Source organism: Carassius auratus, chromosome 28, assembly GCF_003368295.1.
Source record: "Carassius auratus strain Wakin chromosome 28, ASM336829v1, whole genome shotgun sequence".
Classification (NCBI taxonomy): Eukaryota; Metazoa; Chordata; class Actinopteri; order Cypriniformes; family Cyprinidae; genus Carassius; species Carassius auratus.
In genome coordinates, this window is record NC_039270.1 from 12958696 (window position 1) to 12983697 (window position 25002).

At 36.9% G+C, this 25002-nt stretch overlaps 2 protein-coding genes and 1 long non-coding RNA gene across 4 annotated transcripts; 2 read left to right on the top strand and 1 right to left on the bottom strand.

The window, feature by feature from the left end:
* Positions 1–379: 379 nt before the first annotated feature.
* Positions 380–2042, top strand: LOC113046834 (telethonin-like). The gene is made up of 2 exons (XM_026207879.1): positions 380–658; positions 1124–2042. The coding sequence occupies exons 1-2, from the start codon at positions 510–512 to the stop codon at positions 1512–1514; spliced, it is 540 nt and encodes a 179-aa protein (XP_026063664.1). The 5' UTR covers positions 380–509; the 3' UTR covers positions 1515–2042.
* Positions 2043–5665: 3623 nt separating this feature from the next.
* On the bottom strand, positions 5666–7833 carry LOC113046835 (uncharacterized). 2 transcript variants are annotated; one of them, XR_003276178.1, is made up of 4 exons: positions 7773–7811; positions 7345–7455; positions 6847–7074; positions 5666–6495 (listed from the first exon to the last, which is right to left on the bottom strand). It is a non-coding gene; the product is annotated as an uncharacterized LOC113046835 (long non-coding RNA). The 2 variants fall into 2 exon arrangements; XR_003276177.1 differs by lacking the exon at positions 7345–7455 and having other exon boundaries at positions 7773–7833.
* Positions 7834–13882: 6049 nt separating this feature from the next.
* LOC113046836 (trypsin-like) lies at positions 13883–22483 on the top strand. Its single transcript, XM_026207881.1, has 6 exons — positions 13883–13988; positions 15018–15038; positions 15145–15316; positions 18239–18507; positions 18598–18737; positions 21841–22483. The coding sequence occupies exons 1-6, from the start codon at positions 13934–13936 to the stop codon at positions 22123–22125; spliced, it is 942 nt and encodes a 313-aa protein (XP_026063666.1). The 5' UTR covers positions 13883–13933; the 3' UTR covers positions 22126–22483.
* Positions 22484–25002: the final 2519 nt, after the last annotated feature.

Genomic DNA, 25002 nt, shown 5'->3' on the forward strand with positions numbered 1-25002 from the left:
GCCTTTTGATGTCCGTTAATAGGCTCAAGGAGGAACAAATGTCATTCTGATAGTGTGATCAAGCACTTGAGCATCAGCAACAGAATCCATAGATAGATAGATAGATAGAAATTACAGATAAATAGATAGATACTAACTGACAGATAGATAGACAGGTTAGATTTAATTAGATAGTTGTGAATGTGTCATGGAAATGTGAGTTGCTGGGGATTTCTTGGGTCTCAAGAACCTAACCTTTCTTAGGTGTTCAGTGCTGTGCTGCAGTGTGAGTGTGAACGTTTTGATATGTGGGTGTGTGAGTGTCAGGTGTCATTGTAGACAAAGTACGGAGTGATTCCATCAGACAGAAATAGCAGCAGAGCTCTATAAAGGTCTGACACACGCAGACAGACGATCAGACAGAGCAGGAGACAGACAGACGAGCCCACCCTCAGGAATCAAGAAAAAGGAAAAACAATTTCCAATCTTTAAAACTAAGTATTTAAGCGGCTCACAGTCAGAAGTTGAAGATGCCGATGTGCACAGTCCTGGAGAAGAAAGGTGGATGTGTGGTTGGAGCCGAGCTCAGCTGCAATTTGAAGGAGGAAAATCCAAATAAGAGAGAGAGTTACAGCGCTAACTGGCACAGCATTAACATGAAGACTCAACATGAGGATCGGTGAGTGCATAGACATTCACACCTACACAACTAGATGGATGATATTTATTTAGAATTAATTGAATGTCAAGGATCTCTATTAAAGCATTCAAAATCTTTTAAAACAGATTAAAAAATATTAAAACGCATCGCTTACATTTTTTTGACAGGATTTTAAATAGTCAATTTGTTGTTTGACATACAGAAAGAAAATAAATTCTTTCAGTTTTTCACTGATGACGTGTCTAAGTAGCACCAGAAGGTGTATTCAAACTCTAAAAACAAATCTTCATATCTTTGTATCTTGCAGTTCATTTCATCTGGATTTAAGCATCTAATTTTTTTAACTGAAAAAACACTTTAATATATTTCATATTTGTTACTATAATAATATTGAGGTTTTACAGTGCAGCTTGCATAAAATAAGTATAAGCATACAAATGTCAAAACTTTCATTCATAATTAGCACATTTTCTCCCTGTCCAGTCAATCGATGCTGATGTCAGATGACTCTCGCCGGGAGACCCTGTCCCGTTACTGGCAGGCGCGTCCTCTGAACCAGGCTTGCCCATCGGGTGTTATCAGAGTGGGCACTGTGGACACAGGTGTAAGGGAGCACCAGCTCTTACCCTACAGGAACAGCCTGCCCCTGCCCATCTTCAAGCCTGCTGAACTGGGTATCCGCCTCGGCCGCGGAGCCCCACACACCCTGCAAGATCTGCCCCCCGCCAGGGTCCCCGATGGAGCCTGTCCAGACAAGAGACCAGTGGAACAGATCACCAGGGACCTGCCTCCCGTCAAACCCATGCGAATGGAGTTTGCCAAAGCATCCAGAGCCCTGGGCCGGTCCATATCTCAGGAGGCCCAGAGGGGCTGAAAAGCAGAAAGACAAATATGACTCAAAGACTGTATGGACATTATTGATTAATGAGACAAAAGGCAGGATGAGACTGAGGGGGTAAGCAAGTAGAAACAGGTTTTTAGGGATAGTCAAACAGCATGTACAGTGAGTGAAAATTCAAATAATGAAATGATGGGAATAAGAAAGTTGATGGTCCTGATAAATGATCTTGACAACAGGAATAATGTATTGACAATTTGAGTTGTAAATAGTAATTGCTTGTTTCGTTTATTATGTTAAAAACAGCACTTTTTTGTTCGGTTGCCATTAACTGAATGTGCACAGGTTTAATTTTGAGCTCATGTTGACTTGTTTAACATGCTGTCAAGCTTAGTTATGCAAACAAAAACAAAAAAAGATGTAAAAGAGAAAAGTTTTATTTTTGTTAAACATAAGATATTGCACTATTTATTGACAGTTTGTATTTGTTGTTGAATTCATTGATAGTTGATATTTGCTATTTACCTTAATCAGTTCAATAAAGTTTTATTAGTAGGAAATCAATTTTGTTTTGCTTTTATATTGCTATTGATGAAAAGGAAGTAAGAAAGAAAAATAGTATGACGAGAAAGTCACTCAAAGGCAAATATCCGGAAAAAAAAAATATGTGTCTGATCAAGTAACATAATATGCCGTCATAGTGATCTCTGTAAGTAAACACGATAGGATGAACGAAACGAAAAAGAATCTCCTGCCAAATCCAACCTGACCCTCAAAGTATAAATCGGGCTTCTAGGGAGCTTTTCACTGGACAAACATTTTAAATGCCCCCGATTACAAGAATACTTTACATATACATTTTACACATAGATAATTAAAGTCATATAAAGAAGGACTGTGCCTATGTTCTGTAATATGATTATCAGTTCTGGGATGGGAAATGAAAAGACGGAGGAATGGATTGTGTAGCGACAGAACAGACAGTTCCTTGGCATCTGTGCCACTCTCATTAGTTTGTTCCTTTCTTAGTTTATGGGTGTTCCAGCCTTATCTGTCTGGTTGTTTTTTTGTTTTTTACAGTAGTATATTATAAGGAAGTGTCTGCACTCATTTTACTTTATTTTATTGCAACAAATCCTGGCCATTTTTACAGTGTGTTAACTAAAAGATTTTTTGTTGTTGTTGGGTTTTTTTTTTCATGCTTGAAAAAAGAACAGAGTAATTGAATTCTGAAATAAATGATATAGGAGCTGAGATTTTTTGATGGATGTCAAACAAGTCTAGTCTATAAAAATAACAAATCAGAAGTGTTCGTTGGTAGAACCGAGTGCTTCAAAAAGGACAGAAGGGTGAAGCTGTGCTGTGACTCTGGTACATGCTGTCTGCTTCGGCATTCTGTGACTTTGTGCCAAAAATGTCATCGTCAGGAGGACACACTGTCTTGTTCGAATGCATCAGTATCAGTACTATTTCTTTCTATCACACTTTATTTCTCTTACTGATCTCGCACCAACTTACTGAAATCTGAGAAACTTCTTTATCCGATACACTTTAAACTTCTTCTTCTTCTTCTTCTTCTGAAACTAAATTTTAAAATGTATCTCCTCCTAGACTTTTAGAGCTACAACCACCAAACTTTCAGACTGGTCTGATTCAGGTTACTTTATCTTTTCGAACTGATCCAGTTTACGGTTTTCGTAAACCAGACTATCAAAACCACCTAAAATCCCATAGACTTTCATTGACGAAGTGAAAACTTTTATACAAAAATTCTTATGGTGTATTTAAGCTGTCTACTGCCATAGCAAAGCTTAAAGGGTTACTTCACCCCAAAATTTTGTCATTAATCACTTACCCCCATGTTGTTCCAAAATCGTAAAAGATTTGTTTGTCTTCGGAACACAATTTAAGATATTTTGGATAAAAACCGGTAAGCTTGATACTGTCCCATAGACTGCCAAATAAATAACAGTGTCAAGGTCCAGAAAAGTATGTAAAGCATGTTCCGAATACGAACTGAGTTTTGCGGGTTTGGAACGACATGGGGGTTAGTGATTAATGACAACATTTTCATCTCATTCAACTCCATACTAAAAAACAGCTAAAACCAGATCTGACGGAATGTTTTGACTGGTTCCCAAGCTGCTTTAAAAGTGGTTTTGGCCCCTTTTTAGGTCTTAGCTGGTTTTTAGCTGGGATTTTTTTTTTTTACTGAATTAACCTGTTTTAGCTGGATTAGCATAGAAAAATGATAACAACATGCTAGTAGCCTGCTAATCAGGTTAGAAACATGCTAGTAACATGCTAATGACATGCTAGTCAATTGCTACACTTGCGAATCCTGCTAGCAACATGTTAGTAACTTGTTAATCATGTTAACAACATGCTAGAAACATGCTAATAAAATGCTAGTAACTAGCTAATCATTCTAGTCACTTACTAATCATGCAAGCAACATGCTAGTTACTTGCTAATAATGACAGCAACATGTTAGTGACATGCTTATCATGCTGGAAACACGCTAGTGACATGTTAATAACTTGCTAATATATGTCTGCATTGCCTTCAAAACTTTAAAACTACTTTAAATTAGTTAAAACTGAAAACCTTCAATCTTTAAGCTTTTAAAACTACTTCAAACTTTCTTGCTAGGGTTTTTCAAGCCAACTTAAAGTTTGCCTTCAAACTTTACTATCTAGTTAAAAGATATCCTTTTATTCTAGTTGTAATCATGGTCATTATCCTCAGTATGTGCTGGTGTCCCACTGATGGCTATTAGATATTTATAGTTGAATAAACAGTGCCAGAGCAAGGACAAGATACTAACAGGACGAGAGGGAGGAGATGTGCTGGTGCTGGTGGTGACAGGGGGCTTCTGCACCCCTCCACTGATCCTTTAATCCTGCTTGTTCGCATTCTTTCTGCGGATGGTTTTTCAGCTGCTGCAAATGTCGCCACACTCTTTCCCAACATATCAGTTTTGGAAAACTCAGCCTTGGAGTTTATTTCTGATTACTGAACATTACATGTTACATAATTAATGACTATATTGTATGATATTGTAGAAAATTGTCAGTATTTCAGATTTTTTTAATAAAGTAATTATTAGAAATTAAAATTCTAATTACATGTGCAGTGTCAAGTGAAAGACTTTTTTTAATGCATGCCAGAAAAATAAATAAGAAGCTGGGTCCTCATGCGACCTTTTAAGCTGTATTATAAATGAAATTGTTCAAATTACTTGTAGTCTTGCTATATACGCCTTTTTATTATGATTCTGGAAGTGATTGGTACATGACTGTTCATCTTGTTTAAACACCAGCTTGAAGAGCATGTTTGGCCATGTGAAGTTTTGGTGGGGTGGGTAGTCAGCTGATTTTATTTTGTCCCCCGTCTGTCTCCTGGAAGCTTATGAAGAATCTTCACCATTATGTGCCAGCATCATTAATGTGCTTGAGCTCTCAGATAACAAGCATAACAGATGTGTGTTATGAGTCATTGCATGGCAACACACACAGATACACATTTATTTAGAGAACGAGTGTTGTTGTGATGTTTTCTGCAAAATCCAAAGTGCAAGTATATCTATGTAAAACAGATTTCCTTTCCCTTCGAATGCTTGTGAGACACTATAAACAGCGTGACTTCTGTTCCTTCAAATAAATGTTCCACATGCTTATAACTCCAAATAGAAAACTACATGTGCTTGATTGGTTTGGTGTGGAGAATTATATTGCATAAGAGAGCAGATCTGATACATCAGTCATCACTACAACAGGCTTTACAGACACACAGCCTGTAATACACACTACTGCTAGGCACTTCAACATTAAGAGTGTGTGTCTGTATACACGGGGCACAAGTCTAAGTGATGACAGTACACAATCTCTGCAAGTAAAGGGCAAAGACTACATTGCAAAGCACACGTTCTTCTAACCCACACAAGACTAATACATGTGACTTAACATTTAAAACCCCTTTGTGCATTTGTGAGAAATGCGTACATGCATACCCTCTTGTGGTAAGAGTAGGTATTCCTGCATGTTTTTTCACAACAACATCTAGACAGTAATGATACTGAATGTGTCTGAAAGTATTTACATACATAACTTAGACCCAATTATTCCATTCCCCAGCATCCCAGTGTATTCCACCATATCTTTTTGCGTCCATCTCTTATTTCCTTCTTTTTTCTTTTTTTTTTTATGAGCGATCGGGTCATGCATTTTATTCAAACTCCACCCAAACTCCAACAGACCCAATCAACCATAACGACACGCCCGTTTATTTTTATTTTTTTATTTTTATTGCAATGTATTGTAATTGTGTAATTATTAATTTTATTTTTATTTTTTTGGACTCGTGTCCTATTTGTTTACATGGAGAGGGCGGGGTTTATGACATGTACTGTGGCCAGCCACCAGGGGCAGTCAAAGACCACAGCTTCACTTTTCAGGTCGTGTGAGTAGAGCTGGACCATTAATCGAAAAGTACCATTAACCGAAATTCAGTACTTCTAACCGACGTAATTTTCCCATGTCAGTTATTTCGTTTTTTTTAATCCTGTTATTACTTCCCCCTTAAAAGCCTACTACTGCGTGTGTAGCCACATGACTCTGCCCCATCCAGTCAATGGCATAAAAGCAAAACATGAAGGTGAAAGCCAGTTCAACACATAGCGATGGCCTTGTGTCTTCCCTAAACTTTGTCAGTTGTATTTGTTTTATGGTTTGGACATTCAAGTGATTAGATGATCGGATGTGTATTCTTATATTGAGCTACCATGTTAGCACTAGGGCTGTCAAAAAAAAATTAAATCGAATGTCGAATATTCGTAGAATAAAAATTTTAAAAATCCACATTCGAATGCAAAAATGTTGCATGCGAATTGTAGGTGTCCGTTAAGGAGGCAGCTTTAAGGCCCGCTTTAATATACTTCACATTCTGCGTTCTGTTCCGTCTGACACAGACTAGACAGATGAAGCAACTAGGATCCAGCGCTGTTGCGATGTTCATTCTAAATATTGCGAAAAAGAGAATGTGGAGAAGATTTTGGTTACGTCAAAACTGAAACCAAGTCATTCACACAGAACACATATTTCACAAATTTTCTAGAGAGGGATATCTTCTATCATCGTTGCACTCGCAAAATCACTATTATACAATAAATGTACAATAAGTTAAGTTCTTTACCAACTATTCTGGCATGACAGTACAAAAATAAACCACAACATTAATATTGATATTATAACGTTTAACAGACGTGTGTGTGAAAGAATGTGAGCATGTGTATGAATGACAGAGTGTAAACTCTTCTACTAAACACAGAACAAACATTTAACATTGTTTTGACAAATTATACACTTACAGTTCGTTTCATAGTCCATGAATAAAGATCATGCATCAATGTCAACTTTCATAATCTCTTTAGCATAATTGATGTAGTCATGAAGAAGCCTCATCAGCACAGTATGTGACGACATCATCCAGGGCAGTGTCCTTCCTTTAAAACCACTGTTGCATCAGATTGGGGGAAAGAAGATTTTCCTCTCTGACCAGCATTCATCCCAGTCACCGCCTGGTCTTCATCAGTGGCCTAAAAAGAGAAACACATTTGAAAAAAGAAAACATTTAATTAAACTATCCATTTTCAGATAGAGGTGTTCACATCCGTAAGGACAGGTAAATAATCTGTTTTAAAGTTTCAACACTTTGTGTGGTTGTTTAATGTCTCAGTCCACCACAGCGCTCCAGAAGTCTATAATGGCAGCACTAGTGTGAGGGCATGGAATATTGTTTGAATAAATATATTGCTTTCAGAAAGCTTCTTTACTGAAACATTAAAACAGACATGACATTCACATACCTCACAAATGTTCATGTATGTGGAGGACTGCTCTTCAAAGGGTTTAGTTCACCAAATAATAAAAATGGTCATAATTTACTCTCCCCATGTTGTTCCAGGCCAACACAAACTCTGCTCATTTTTGGAAAACATATGAATATATTTAATACTCTTAATTTGTGTCCTCCATTGCTAGTCTGGGAGACCAGTATTTTATTTTGAACATACATGTTTGCTATCATATAATTTAAGATTTATTCATATATTAATATCGGAATGAATTACTTCTACAATAACTCTGTGAATATGAGGCTTGAAAATACTGATTATCTAGACTATAAATGGGTTAACAAAAATATGAGAAAATGAAAAATATATTAATTTGTGTTGTAAAGACATGTTTGGAATGGCATTTAAAATCATTAAATTATTGTGTGTGTGAAATGTACCTTTAAGAGGGAAGACCAAGAATGATGACTCTCCAAATCAGACAAGACAACTCCAAAGTTGGTTTGAGTTCTGCAGTGAAAAACACAGACATCAATGGTTTTAATGAAATGAGCACGTAATCACACTGTTGTTGCATCACAATGAGAAGTAAACCAGCAGGAGACAACAGAAACATTTATTTTCTAGTTATTTTCTAAAAATAACTTATATAAAATCTCAGAAGAATGATGCTTTCCCATGTCTCTGGCTTTTAACATCTACAAAAACAAACATTATTTTACTCTTAGTAAAAAAAAAGAACTGATAACTGATAACATAAAATTATGAAGTTTACTTGCCTTAAACTATCTTTCCCTATCTTCAGAAGTAGCTGAGAAAACCTCCTCCTCACACAAGCAGACTTCTGTGTCCTTAGCTCCAAAGTTAGTTTGAGTTCTGCAAAGAGGGACATCAATGGTTTCAATAAAATATTAACATGTATTCACACTGTTGTTGCATCAAAATGTGAAGTTAACAGGCAGGACACAACAGAAACATTAATTTTCAAAAAAAAAAAAAAAATCAGTTTCAAAAGAATGAAGTTATCTTGTCTCTGGATTTCAACATCTACAAAAACAAACATTATTTTAGTCTTAGTATAACTAAAGATAACAGATTTCTGAAGTTAACTCTCCTTAAACCGTCTGTCTCTCTCTTCAGAAGAAGCTGAGAACACCTCCTCCTCACACAGTCAGTCACTCTCACACAAACAGCTTCTGTGTCTTTAACTCTCGGCGCGAGGACAATGAAGACACAAGCTCAACAAGTCTGAAATATTACATGCAAAACATACTTTTACCAATTACCACTTTAGCAGTCTCAAAATGATTATGCTAGTCTTTATTACATGATGCCGTTTCCTTTAGGAGACTAACGTACATTCAGTTTAACCGCGAAAAATAAGATAACAAATTAACATGAGCGTAACCGTAACCATAACCGTCTATTAACACCTCAAAAGGTGCAGATAATGTAAAATCTTATGTAAATATGACAAAATACATTCACGGACGTTATATTAAAAGCACCTATTCCATTCAGTAACGTTAAAGGAGGCTGTTAAGACGCGTCCACTTTTTTTATATATATATTTAACATTAAGCTCATTTTTTTCCGCCTTTCATAAAACCTTCTGGCTTTCATACAACCAGGTAAACAATAAACGATAACTTTACATTTTGAATCTTTACTTACCACAATGTCTTTCACTCACTTCTCGCTTCTTTCACACTGAGAAAATGGCGTCTGCTTGCACTGGAGACGTACGATTTTAACCCAGCCCTTTACTTACATATTATATTAGTGCTTATTCTTTAGCTACTTTATTCTGTAGGTACTAGTGTCTAAGTTACTCTTACACTCTTGTGGTCTACGTGCCTCCGGTCTGTGATTTCTGCCGAGGGTAGGGCTGTGAAATTTGAAGATTTTTGATCGTGGACAATAAAAATGTCTTTACGATCTGTTTTTGAAGAAATATCATTGTCAAGGGCAGATCCAAGGGTGGCCAAGATCACCACTGACGAAAGCTTGCAATTATGTCCCTTTTACAAATGACAAGAAATGCATTTATTAAAATGCAGAACCACTGCACTTTAGAAATTAATATAGGTTTGGGACAACATGTGAGTGAATAAATAATTACAGAAATTTAATTTTAGGGTGAATTATCCCTTTAATTACAGATGGCAGCATGTACTGTCCCATTAAGACCTGCACACATCTAATATACAAGCACACATCCATTTCTCTATATATAGTCTGTATATTAACCTTGTGTGTTTTGACAGTATAGTGCTCAGAAAAAGTGCTAGTCAGAACAGCACATGAATGAAACGTTTAACCAGTAAGGCTTTAAAGCAGATGCAGAAAATGTACTTTATAAGTGCATTGTCCTGTGAGAGTGACCCTACCGCGGAGTTAACATTATAGATGTTAATGTATGTGGCATTGTGCAGTATCCAGACACTGAAGGGAGGCGCCAGAACTGCAAATGACAGAATGTGCACTGTAGAACGATACAATGATATTTCTTCAAAAACAGATCGTAAAGACATTTTTATTGTCCACGATCAAAAATCTTCAAATTGCACAGCCATACCCTCGGCAGAAATCACAGACCGGAGGCACGTAGACCACAAGAGTGTAAGAGTAACTTAAGACACTAGTACCTAAAGAATAAACACTAGTAGCTAAAGAATAAGCACTAATATTAATATGTAAGTAAAGTTTATTTATATAGCACATTTATCACAGCAAAGCTAAGCAAAAGATAAACATAAAATAAACAAAACAGATGATACAGTAAAACAATGGAACATATGTTAGTACTAGTACTATGAAATACTAGTATGGTTTATAGATGTTAAAACGGCTTTCCATATCAGTTCTCATATCGGACGTGTCCGAAATAAACGGTTCTAGTGAGTGGCGTAACTTAAAAGTGGTGGGGACATGTCACAGACGCAAATTACGCCTACGGTTCAGTGTACTGGTGATGCAACCAACCGGTCCTTGACTCGAGAACCGCTCTAACCAGCACGCTGCAGTCAGGTATCATCACCTGCTCTGCTCGGAGTAGGTGTGGGGGCGCTGTTAGGATAAAGGGGTGGGGTTGGATTGGGCAATCAAATAGCGATTTCAACAAGGGGATGCATAATCTAGAAGGGGTGCAGAATACGGCACAACACCGGTTCTAGACTCGAGATCGAAAACCGCTCCATCAGTGGGCGTGTAGCCTACGTGACCCGGCACGTGCGTTAGGGGTGGGCGGATCGATCTAAATATCAATAGTATCGATGCCAACACTGGTAATGGTATTGGATCGATACAATATCGATAGATAGTTTAAATATCTCTCATCTTCTACCTCTGACTACAATCCTGAGCAAACGCTGCTTTCACATCCTGGCCCACTTTGCTACTCCTCCCCCTCCTGCTGCCCTGCTGTGATTCGTTGTTGTGTCGTCACGTGACTCACTGACACAACGCGCCGAGGAGCAGCGAACAGAGTGAGCGAAGCTGATATCACATTCAGAAGGGGCTCAGCCTCAGGGAATGTAATTGCACAGGTATATTTGTTCTATGTTTGTTCTTCAGTAATAATTGTGTGCACTTTATTTAATTTGCTTTTAAAACCAGAAAAAAGGGAGAGATTTTCTTTTTTTTAAAAGGCTGTAAAGAATTCATTCTGTGCCTAATAACTAATAATTTTGTGGACTTCAATACATTAATAAAAAAATATTGCCTAAATACTTAATCATTCATTCACCTCAGAAATAATGACATAGACCTACTGCACTCCCCAACACAAAGGTTTTTTTTTTTTTTTGTATTGGTATCGGCAATACTGACCCTATATGTATCGGATCGATACCACATTTTGCATTATCACCCACCACTAACGTGCGTGGCTCTGCTCGTGTTCATCTTTAATTATCTCTTCACAGCAGTTCAGTCAGTGTGTTTGAATAAATGAATTACTCCGGAATATTAGTTTATTTAGATTCAGAGGGACTGTTAGTCACGTTAAAAAGTTAATAATTTAAGTCACTTGTGGATTATTAGTGTTTACTGGAGATGCAAACGCTTCAAACGATTCAATCCGCTTTTTAGAACTGGTTCAACCGGTATCTGACGTCACTACTCTACACACCCCCAGACCCAAAAACCTGTGAACACAAGAATCTGTTGAAAATGACTAACTATTCTGCTATTTTAAAAATTAAACGACTTCCACTGCACTCACATTTAACAATGGTGTCTAGTTCAAAATTATGAAAACATACAGGTCTGACAAGTTTAAAATTGTGAAGGGATACTTAATGGTCTTTTCTCTGTCTTGGTAAACCACCATAAACCACAAGTCTCATAACCAGGGCAATGGTTTGGTAAATATGTTTGAATATATTGGCTATTGATCTCATGACATTTAAAGGAATATATTATTTTATCCCATTTACTTTATCACAATATCACAGTTAAGTGATCGCGTGAATTTTAAACCATTTCATTACTTCAAACATTTAGCAAGATATTACCATTTTGGATAGCTATACATTTTTAATATTCACACACGTTTTTAGCAACCGGTGCTTCTATAACTTCTTCTTTTATTTCAATTTAAACAAAATCTAACATTTACAGACATTTAATAAGCTGTGAATTTCTTTCACTGATTATAAAAATGTTGAAGAGTCCTAGGTACTGTGTAACATTATTTTACAATATTATGTAAATATTTTGTTACAATAATGTTCATATTTCTCAGCTCTATTGATAATTATCACCTAACCACAAATGTTTGTGTAGGAAATAGTCATGTTACAGCATCAGCTTTTGCCAAAGACATATTACTTTATTTTATTTTGAGGATATCATCATACAAAAAGATAGTTACAACATGCTGCAAGTCCTAATTCGCAGATTAAAGTCGTGAATGATCAGGAGAAATAGAGAGGTAATGCAGGATAGCAGCTACTCCATCTTAACATGTCAACATCTTTATTAATACATATCAGTATCTTTTATTAATGTGAAAAACATATCTTAGCAGAAAAGTGTTTTTACAAATATATCCAATTTATTATTTGACGTGAAAGTAAGCCTGTGGGCGATACTTGTTGTTCATTATTCACTATAGGAAAATAACGAGAAGAATCAAGCTGCAATGTGCAGTAAATTATAAAACTAATTGCACTACAAATCAGTGTGTTCATAATTAAGTTCATGATTAAGTAAAACAATATGGTAAGACACACCAATCTGCACTCTCAATCAGCAATACGTGCAGTTTTGTACAGCTAAAAGTAGCTGGAAGCAAATGAGCCTGGAAGCAAGACCCATAGAATTTACAACTGGTCGCGCCTGCTCTCACAGCAGGAAGAAGGTGATTAACTTAAGTTCAATTCACACTTCGATTACTGCGACAATACTACAATAATAATCATGTTTGTATTTGCAGATGTAATTGTGACAAATCACATAAATATAATATAAAAAATAATGCCTTTCTTATTGTTTACAAGTTTCACCACGTTCTGGCATATGTTTAGTTCACTCAAGATGAAATACGTGACAAATCTCCTTGAATACATTAGACAAATCACAACGCTAGCCATTTTGTAAAATTTCTGGGACAATAAAACTAACATAAATACACATTACTCACTTTTTTCACAACAATATGACACAAAGTCCATTCGATTCAACAAAAAAAAACAAAAAAAAATTTGAGAAAGTAAAAATGAGAATTAGTTTCCTGTGAGGGTTAGGCTTAGGTGTTGTAGGTTGGTGAAGGGCCACAGAATATACAGTTTGTACAGTATAAAAACCATTACGCCTACGGGATGTCCCCACTTTTCACAAAAACAAACGGGGGTGTGTGTGTTTTCAGTGTGAGCCGGTTATACACATAGACATAGTTCCCAGGCAGCGGTTATGCAAATTTGCTTAATTTGCTCATAACAATTTGCCTACTTCAAACATTAAGCAAGATATTTAAAACTTTTATATTTATTTTTGACATTTACGGTAATTCAACAGTGTTGAATAAAAAAATAAAAATGAAAATAAACTTTGATAACTGAATTTGATTCATGTTAGGTCTCAGAAAGCACTTTTAAAGATCTCTGGTTAACACAAACTTTTGCTGATATTTTCATCTGTTATATATTAAAACCACCATCCATACAGAGATGGATTGCAAATTAAATGGAATATATGTCTGTGAATGTTAGACTTGGTGGGGACTTCATCACTTCAATCACACCACTAAATGAGTGTATGTATTTTATAATACATGTATGGATTAAATGATAAAGAATTATGGACTGGAGATGTTCTTTTTTCTGTGTTCTATATGCTTCTGCAAGCTTGAATTAGTTTTTATAAATTGTTGGAGACAAGTCCCACCCACATCCGCAACAGACATCTATGAGTAATCTCAGAATTGGTGTTGTGTAAAAGCCTTTTTTTCTGGAAAAAACTAAAACAAAACAAAGAAAGATGTAATGGAAGGTGGGGCCTAACAACTGTTGATAAATGTGGTGGTTCTTGCTTTACATCCCATTAGATACCTGATTGTTGAAGAAACAGCAGTCAGGTCACAGACCAGAAGATAAGCATGAACTTTAACACAGCTTTGATTGTTGCCGGAACCATTCTTCTCACCATAGGAGGTAAGATCTTTCTAAAAATCTGTAACATTACAAAATTAAATGTAATTTTAATAGTGTTTCTTTTAATAACTGACAAGCAATTGAATTCATAAAAACCTTTGTAAAAGTACATAACATTGTTTCTTATGATTGTAAAAAAAAATGCATCTAAAGATAGACTCATGGTTAAATACTTGTAATTGGTTTTGTAGATAAATCTAAATTGTGCATTTTTATCTCCTTACACATGCAAAATGTATGTAGATATTTTAATGGATCAGTTTAATACATGTGAATTCCTTCAGTACTGTTTAAAAAAAGCCTCTGAGGATGCAGCTCAGAGTGGGCTGAGATAGTGTTTACAGTGTACAAAACTGAATTATGAACAGCTGGTGACTTCAAAGAAGCTATAATTTTAAAATAAAACTAATGATTTTGTTTTGTTTAACATTTTGGTCTCCAAATAAATCATAAATAGCGATAAAGACTAGTGTCCAAACTTTTGACTGTATATTAAATTATATTTTACTATTGCAAGTATACTGTATGTTGTAATAATTGTAATATTTTCATACTTCAATAATAAATAGTTTTAAATAAATAAATGACAGTTTATAGCTAGTTAATTTTTCATAGGTTGCTTGCTAAATTGCTGTACGTCTAAAAATAAACAATCTTTTTACCATTTTATGGCATATTTATATTTTATTTGCATGGCATAATCAATTATGGAAACATATGGAAATTATGTAGACAGCAGCTCTAAAAAGCAATATTGACATTATTTCAAATCATGAAATCTGTGAAATATGATTTTATTATTAATTATTGTTAATTGAAATAAAATAGATTTAAAAAAAGAGTAAAACAGATTTTATTTAAATAAAATAGAGTTCATGGTAACAAAGCAATGGCATGATTCACAAAAAAGATTTCATATTTAAAACACTTTAGTCATTGATACTTTGAAACTTCAATATGTTCCATACATCACTTTATCAGCTCTGTCCAAAATGATTGTCTACATAACTTTGTATTTGTCTACCACAGGTTCCCTCTGCCAGTTAGATGGTAAGTTGTCATAATGACCACAAAAGTCTTGTTTCACACAGAACTTATTTCCATGAGAGTGAGTAATTTTTTCAGGGAATTCTCACATTAACATTCCTTTCATCAGAGTGTGGACAGGCTCCCCTCAACAACAAGATCTTTGGAGGGGAGGCTGCAACAGCAGGGGCTTGGCCGTGGCAAGTCAGCCTTCGTATCTCCTGTGATGGGGAACTGTGTTATTGTGGCGGGAGTCTGATCAATAAAGACTGGGTTTTAACGGCAGCTCACTGCTTGCAGGGGTATGTTGAAACCTTAAATAAGGCTTAAAAGGGTGGTTTATTGCGATTTCACTTTTTTTAGCATTAGTGTGTAATGTTGCTGTTTGAACATATACGATATGTGCAAAGCTACGAAGCTGAAAGTTAAAATTAAAAAGTAAAAAATTCTGGCAGTTTGATGCCTACAAAAATGGCTGGTAGGGACTACAACAATCTACTTTCCGGGTTTTTGATGTAACAAACCCAGCTCAACTCCACCCTCCGGAAAAGGCAACAAAGGGGGCGATGCCATGCTGCGCTGCTTCAGAAAAGAGGAAGGTTACGTATGTAACCTTGTTTCCCTGAATAGGGAACGAAATGCTGAGATAATGTCATAGCTTTGGGCACACCTTTGGTGTGACGAATGTCTGAAGTCCTTATACCATCACGCAAATTTCTTGGCCAAATAGTGCTTACCGCCCAAACGCGCACGTGAGTGAACTAAATCAGAGTGGTGTGCACTATTTAATCAGATTTCCACTTATTACAAAGGAAGTATGGAACGGCCCACATCGCAGCATCTAACAAGGTTAGATACGTAACCGAGATGTTCTCTTTCATAGGTTCACTTTGATGCTGCGATGATGTCATCACTTTGACAACGCTAAACCATAAAGCCTGACAAACCTTAGAAAGCTAGAAGACCAAGGAAAGCATCTGCTTAAGCGGACCCTTTGAAGAAGACCTGAGAAGAAGCCACTGCTCTTGTAGAATGAGCATGCCCTAGAGGAGAATTCAAACTATGTGCCTCATAGGCCAGAGAGATAGTCTCCACTATCCAGTGTGACATACGTTGTTTGGTGACTGCAGAACCTCTGCTTTAACACCAAAACATACAAATAACTGATCAGACCTACGACACTGAGCTGTGCGGTCAACATAGATCCTAAGAGACTCAGGCTATTCAACCTGCATTAGCAGGCCCTCCAATACGATTGATAAGAGTTTTATTCCAACCTTGCTCCAGGGTTATACCCATAACTTCCATAAGTTAGGTAGAGGATGCCAAATCATGCCCGAGCTTGTGTCAACAGATCGTGTCTGAGGGGAACCTCCCATGGAGGGCCGGCCAGCAGATTGATCAAGTCTGAGAACCACAACTGAGTGGGCCACCACGGGGCTACCAGCAGTAAGCATTACGCTTGGGGGAAAAGCATAAAGATTGGTCTTGGGCCATTCATGGGCAAGAGCATCTATACCTAGAGGCGACAGGGGAGACAGGGAAAACCAGAGCGGGCAGTTCGTAGTCATGCTCAAAGCAAACAAGTACACTCGGCCAAACTTCTGCCATATAAGATCCACTACCTGAGGGTGCAATCTCCATTCTCCCTCCTCCAGACTCTGTCTCAATAGCAAGTCTACTCCTGAGTTCAGGCAACCTAGGACATAGACTGCCTTGATTGACAGAAACTTTGTCTGTGCCCTAAGAAGAACAAGCCTAAACAGCCTGGATAGGGGGCGGGAATGTAATCCTCCTTGGCAATTGAGATACGAAACAACTGTCATGTTGTCCATCCTGACTAACACGTGACAACCCCTCAGCTGAGGTAAAAACAGTTTGAGACCCAGAAAGACAGCTAGCATCTCCAAACGATTTATGTGCCAGCCACGGTACTGACTGGACGACCTTGATGCACTTCCCCCCAACCCATGAGGGACGCGTTCATAGTGATCATCTTGAAATGACTCAACGTACCCAGCTGGATTCCTTTTTGAATAAACTTGGGTCTCACCCACGGGCTAAGAGCACGAAAGCCTGTGCGTGTCACCGTAATTCTACAAAGCGGATGACAATGAGGTGATATGTTCTGACTCTTTGCCCACCACTGAAACGGTCGCATGTGGAGCAGGCCCAACTGAACCACAGAGGATGCTGCCACCATAAGACCCAACAATCTGAGACATCATGCACTAGGCGCCCTGTATTGAACTGACTTAGACAAGCCTGTATTGACTGCACACATGCGGGAGACAGACACGCCCGCATCATGCACAAATCCAAGTTTACCCCCAAAAAGGTCATTTGCTGACATGGCTTCAGGACACTCTTTGGTTCGTCCGGAGCAGCAATGGGGCCAGAGCTGCGACAGAACATTTTGTAAACGTTCAAGGAGCCAGGGCTAGACAGAATGGAAGAACACAAAATTGGTAAGCCTTGCCTTCGAAAGCAAACCTGAGGAACTTCCTATGTCTCTTGACAATCTGGATGTGAAAGTATGCATCCTTTAGATCGATGGTTACAAAACAATTCTCGGATTGGATCTGAGACAGAAAGGACTTCATTGTTAGTATCTTGAACTTGCTCTGCAAATAAATATAAATCTCGCTCTGGTCGATGAATGCGCAGGCACGACTTTCCAGGAGAAATGCCCATATAAGGAGTTCCACCCTTAACTACATCATGAAGAGCCTCGATCAAAAAAATTAAATTTGCATGAGAATCCAACCCTTTAACAGTGTAAATAACTTTGAATCCATGAAACAGCATTTTACCCCCCCTTTTAAGATGCCATTGAACACAATACAACCGGAGCACATGCCACTGAGGTGAGATGTGGGACATTAAGACGTGCACTAGAGGCAGTTTAGCCAATCACAATACACTGGACCAGCTAACCAATCTGAGCCCATTGCATATTTCTGAGGGAGAGGCTTCATAAGAAAAGGAACCAATCAGCATGTTTCTCAGAGAAGGAGAAATTGGTGTGGAATAAAAGTAAATAATGTGAAAAATAATTTGTTTTTTAAAAACAAAGCACGAACACATGTTAGACTGCACTCCATAAACACAATTAAACCTATAAAAAAACAGTGAACCACCCCTTTAAAAAACAACAGTAAATAATAATTATAATAGTAATAATAATAATAATAGTGGGATTAAAGCAGACTTTCTCTTTACAGATTTGATACATCTAATATTAAGATGTACTTCGGGCGCCTGAGAAGATCAGGCTTAAACCCTCATGAGACAAACAGGACAGCGAGTCGAAGCATTGTTCATCCTTCCTATAACAGTTCTACCCATGACAATGACATAGGACTGATCCAGCTCTCCTCCCCAGTGACTTTAACTGATTATATTAGGCCAATCTGTCTGGCGGCTGCTGGTAGTAACTTTTCTGCAGGTACAGAGACCTGGGTCACTGGCTGGGGCAAGCTACAGTCTGGAGGTGAGTAAAGATTTGTCTGCCATTTAACTGAATACAAAACAATACTATGTTTTTAAAAGCCATTAATGTGTCCTCTGATCTGTGTCACAGGTCCATTTCCTGACCTATTGCAAGAGGTGCAGGTACCAATTGTGAGCAACAGTGATTGTAATAATGCTTATGGAGGGCTCATCACAAACAACATGATTTGTGCTGGATTGATAAAAGAGGGGGACAAAGGTTCATGTCAAGTAAGACAAAAAATTATTAATGTTTATAATCCAAAGTAATTTGCAAAACAAATTTTTTGGTCATCTGCAAACTTTACACTGCCAGTTGCTTAATTAAGCTCAGTCTTTATTCCACTGATCATGAACTAATACACTATGACTGCTTTTACTATACCTGATCTGCAAAGGAAAGAGTTGCAATGCAGACTATATATCAATAGAGTAAACAACACAGGCAAAATCGTGATCATGTTTTAAATCAGCAAAGTTCAAAAACACCTGTATTACATTATATCAGCAGTTTTTTTGCTGCATCATCACATAACTTCTAATGAACATGGATTGGATCCATTTAAAAATAATCAGGCCTACATGAATACAACAGAACAAAGATACATAGTAAATCAATTGTGCTTTTGAGGTAGGTAAAAATCTAAATTTATTTAAAGACAGCAGCTCTAGGATTATGCAGCACACATTATACTGCTCAGTGCCTACACGCAGTTAATTAAAGGGAAGGTTTATTTCAATATCACTTTTTTTTAATTAATTAGTTTGTAATGTTGCTGTTTGAGCATAAACAGTATCTGCAAAGTTTCAGCTCTGAAAGTTAAATGCAAACGGAGATATCATCTTTTAAAATTCTGGCAGTTTAATGGATACAAAAATGGCTGGTAAGGACTACAACAAGCTTCTTCCCAGGTCTGTTATGTCACAAACCCAGATAAACCCCGCCCCTGGGAACATGCAGCAATATGCTGTGCTGCTTTAGAGGAAAAGAAAACAAGGGCTGCACGACCTGCACGTAAAAATCTGTTCAAATATGAATTGCGATTCTGTCTTCTAGCATTTCTAATGGATTCACAAGTTTCAAAACTAATGTTCTAAAGCAGCGGTTCTTAAAGGGGTCATATGATGCTGTTAAAAATAACATTATTTGGTGTACTTGGTGTAATTAAATGTTTTTATGTGGTGTAAGGTTAAAAAAGATATTTATTTTCCACATACTGTACATTATCGTTTCTCTTCTATGCCCCGCCTTCTGAAATGTGTCGATTTTTAAAAGCTCAACAGTCTGAAAAATGAGGTGTGCTGTGATTGGCCAGGTAGAAATAAACATAAAACCCATTATATACATAATATAAACATGATTTCTAGTCGTGTCCCCTTCTGGAAGCCCAAACAAAGTAGTTTCGCAGCAAAACAGTGTCACACACTGGAGGCCTAGAGTGAGCCATGGTCGGCTTGAGTTTTTCAACCTTTTACCTGAGTCTGTGCTGTATTAAAGCTTTAATCAGAATAAAACCATATATTAAAAGCTAATAGAGGCAGTAGCATTTGCAAACAACAGTGTATCGAAATATGAGACAACAACAAACAAACATATCATTTAAGAGCTGTTCTTGCACAGGTTCGGTGTGATCCTCTTAATTAATATTCTCTGCATCTCAATCGGGCTCAAATTGATAAGCAATATTGAGGATGTCATTGTTTACTAGGGTTGGCAATCGTTAGAAATTATCCGGTTCCGGTTCCACCAAATGGTTCCGGTTCCATTCAAATCAACAACTATTAAAAATATTGTGGTAAGGAAAAATGCACAATACTCAACTGCTTAACACTCAATACTGTTTATTACTTACTATCAACTTATTTTAAAGCTTGCCAATGTCAAAATTCAACATATATTACAGTATACACATTTTCAGGTTACGATTTTGGTTCCATTTAAATGAACTATTATTATATTTTTTACTATTTTACTTTCATTGAATGTAGCGTTGCTGGAAGGTAGCAAGTAAAGTTGAGTAATACTAATCCATCAATCAGCATGTGCTTCAAAGTTGATGTTTTTTACACTATCAATAACATTTTGCTTTTCAAGCAGGAATAAGCTGGTTGGCCAAATACTCCCTAGAGGGCTGAGACACTTGTTCATTTCACTAAATTAATGAAATATAAACTATTATACTTATAACTATGTATACACACTCTAAATAAAGCCCCTATTTTACAAATAATAATGCAGTTAGGAGATGGTGTGATGCAGTGAGTGGTTTCCACATTTTTAAACATTTAAAATGCATGCAAATAAATATGATGATATATTTACAGTAAGTCTTAATGATGAATGGTTTGTGCTAATAATGTCATTACCCGAATTTTCCGGACTAAAAGTCACACTTTGTTTTCATAGTTTGGCTGGTCCTGCGACTTGTAGTCAGGTGCGACTTATTTATCAAAATTAATTTGACATGAAACAAGAGAAATGAACTAAGAGAAAAAATTACGGTTTACAGCAGCGAGAGGGCGCTCTTTGCTGCCAGAGATGCTGCTCAGTGCTCCTGTAGTCTACACTAAGCAGCACAGTAAACGGTAATGTTTTCTCTTGGTTTCCGGGTCTAAATAAATGCGACTTATAGTCCGGTGCGACTTATATTCTGAAAAATACGGTAATAATATTCAGTTTCTTGCACAGACCAATCAATTAACTTCATAAGACCTCATAAGGAGACACAGGTATTAATTTTGTGTTGCCTTTCACTTTCAAAATAATGGTAGCTGTGGAGATGCATTTTATAAATCAACAATTACCGTGATTTCAGCATTAAAAAAATGTTTCTTTGCCGAGTGAAAAAAAATTCACCTACATCTTGGATGGCCTGAGGGCGAGTAAAAAATTTAAAATGTATATTTACTGTATTTGCAATATAGTACACACTTCCAGTCTATAAGGAATTCACTAATAATCTGTGCATACTGTGCTGATAAAGACACTTACATCACAGCAGTCATGCATAAAATTAACAAGTAAATAAATAAAATGAATAAATGCATACATAAAAAAATGTAGGTTAGTCAGCCACCAGTGGAGGTTCAAAATGCTTTGGATTTCCTCTTGAGAACGGACATTTTCTCTCAATGACAATGAGAAAAAACCTCCTACACTGACAAACAATTGAAAAAGTACACTGCCTTGGGAAAAAAAGATTAAAAAATGCTTCAAGGAGAATACACAGTCAGCATAACTATATCCTTTGTGTTACACTACCATACTTATGTCTGTTAAAGTTGCTTGCTGTGTACAGTCAGAGATATAACTGCTAAATGTTTATCAATACAGGGTGACTCCGGAGGTCCAATGGTCAGTAGGAATGGCTCCCTGTGGGTTCAGTCCGGCATTGTGAGTTTTGCTGGAGTCAAATGTGATGACCCCAGATATCCCGGTGTGTACACCAGAGTCTCTCATTACCAGGACTGGATCACCACTAACATTGCCAGCAACCCTCCTAGATTTGTCGAGTTCAACAACAATGGATTCAGAAGTTCACTTAACCTTTTTTTATTTTCCATTTCTCTCACATTCTCCATCATTCCTTTCACCTTCTCCCTCTATCGCTCTTTCTAAAGATTGATTAAACAGAATTTCTCAGGGTTCTTTGATGAAGGAAACAGTTGTAATGTACTTGCTCTCATAGGTGAAAAGAGTAGTTATATTGTTATTTTGTCCCTTTACTCTTTCTGTTTTAAAAAATCTTGAAAAGCTGATGGTAATGACATTGAAAAGCATAGACTAATGAAGTTGCATGCTTGCAGCTTGTGAGATTTAGGATGTTTGATCAGCCAATATAGATTTTTTATAACAATTATTTGTATGTTTATATGTCTGATAATCAATATGCAGATCCAGTGTATAGTGTCTGAGGCTTTGCAATGTGATCAGGGAATGTGGTTATTAAAAATTAAATTATCTTTAATTACTTTTATCATGTTGTCTCTCTCTTCATACTGACTCATTATTTTTGTGATATGCTATGATACAAAATCTTTCAAGATTATTTGATACATACAAATTTCCAAAAAGATTAAGAAGGTTTAGAAGATACCAAAAAAACAGTTCTCCATACATACAAAACATTTAAAAAGATCTTAACTATTCAGAACTTTTGACACACACTTTGCTTTTTCATGTTTTAATGGGACTTGGTGTGTGTTAAACGTTTGGAATATTTAAGATCTTTTAAATGTTTGTATGTTTGGAGAACTGTTTTGTGTATCTTCTAAACCTTTTTTCTAAATCTATTCTGTGTGTGTGTGTGTGTGTGTGTGTGTGTGTTTGTTCAGCCCACTATGCAAAACTAGAACAGAAATAAAAATTACAAACACAAGGTGGGTAAACAGACATTATCAATGGCTTTAAATGGTTTTAATTAATTAATACATTAAGTGTGTGTATAATTTGTTGATTTTTGGTTTTCTTTTTCACATATTAGCAATGATGTCGACATGTTTTTTATTTTTTTATTTTTTTATTTTTTTTTATTGTGATAACATGGGCAGAATTTGAGGCTGAAACATTAATTCTTATCAAAGCAAACATTCCTGCATGTGCAAAGTTAATGAGTTTTAGCCTGCAGGTCCTCTGCCACAGCACTAGATGGCAGTCTTAACTAAACTCCAAGCAAAATCAGCTAGGCGTCATCTGCCAGTCAACAATTAGATTAAACCGTAGAATGTGTAATATGGCGAGAAGTTTCACTCTCACTACACTTCCGGCTTCTGAACTGGTTGCATGTTCCACTCTGATTCCATATGAGGGCACTCACAGGACGAGTGCAGAATGAATGGAGGGCAATGGCGGTATACCCCTCAAAATCCACTTTTCTCAGGATATAATTTTTTGTCTATTAATTTGAATGTTGTATTCGAAAGGAGATTCAAAGAAATTACACATTGCTGGGTGTTAGATTTTTTAGAGTCACTTATTTGCTTTGAAAAGTCTTTTAAAGTGTCGATGACGTCATACACATCGTACGAGCAGAGATACTGCGTTACATCAATTCTTCAGTCACTTTGGTGATTTCCAGAGCCGTTGGGTAATTCCTAAAAAAAACCATTCAGTCTGTAGAAGGTGATTCAGTGAAGTAGTTAACATATTAACAAAACAATTTGTATGTATCAATCGTGTAAGGGAAGAGTCCCCCTCCCAACAACACTTATCTTTACGATGCCATTGAAACCTATTTTCTGCCTACAAGATCTGCCTATTTCTCAAACATTATTGATAATAATCAAAGCAATCCCAGGAAGCTCTTTCATACAATTAACAGTCTGCTTAAAGCAGATGGGGTCAGTTCTCTGACGGGCTGTGTAATGAGTTTCTCAAATCTTTCAGTGAAAAAATTTACAATATTCGCACAAATATCCATTCTGCAGATCTAGCAGTTAATACTCCTAGGTTCTCTGGCATTACTTTATCCAAATTTACTTTATTACAACCTGAGATGCTCTGCAACCAGGTTTCTGGTACTGTATGAAAGCTACGACTTGCATACTTGATCCCATGCCTGGTAGCCTGTTTTGGTCCTTTATGTCCCTCAGTTCTTGCTATAATAAATGACTCTTTGTCAACTGGGGAGGTGCCAGCAGCACTCAAAACTGCTGCGGTTACTCCCGTTTAAAAAAAGCAAAATTCTGATGTGAAAAATCTGTCAAATTATCGTCCAATATGAAATCTATCATTTCTGTCTAAAATCTTGGAGGGTGTGGTTGCAGCTCAATAAAACAAACACTTTATTGAAAATAAACTATTTGAGCCACATCAATCAGGATTACAAAAATTACACAGCACTGAGACTGCGTTGGTGAAAGTCCCTGATGACTTACTAATTGCCTCCGACTCCGGCTCCACGTCCATTCTCATTCTCTTGGATCTCAGTTCAGCCTTCGATACTATTGACCATGCCCTACTACTTATTCGCCTCAAACATGTATTTGGCTTGTCAGAGACTGTTCTTGACTGGTTCAAGTCCTTTTTCACTGACCGTAGTCAATTTGTTTTTATGGGTGGTTATAGGTCCAAGGTTGGTTCTGTTCATAGGGGTGTTCCACAAGGGTCAGTCTTGGGTCCTCTACTCTTTAGTATGTACATCTTTCCACTTGGTCAATTATTACAATCTTTCAACCTTAACTATCACTTTTATGCTGATGATACACAGATTTATATCCATGCTAGACCGGGTCAGCAAGTGAACGTTGGGCATTTTTCTAACTGTATTGCTGAGATAAAGATTTGGATGTCCAATAATTTTCTATCTCTAAACGGCTCAAAAACAGAAGTCATGCTTCTTGGATCTTCACATCAACTGCGAAAGGTTGGGTCTCCTACTCTGTCTGTTGATGGCGTTGCACTGGAGTTTAAGTCCAAATTAAAAAATTTGCGTGTCATATTTGACACCACGCTGTCATTTGAGCCTTTTGTCCAGAATACAGTTAAGACATCATT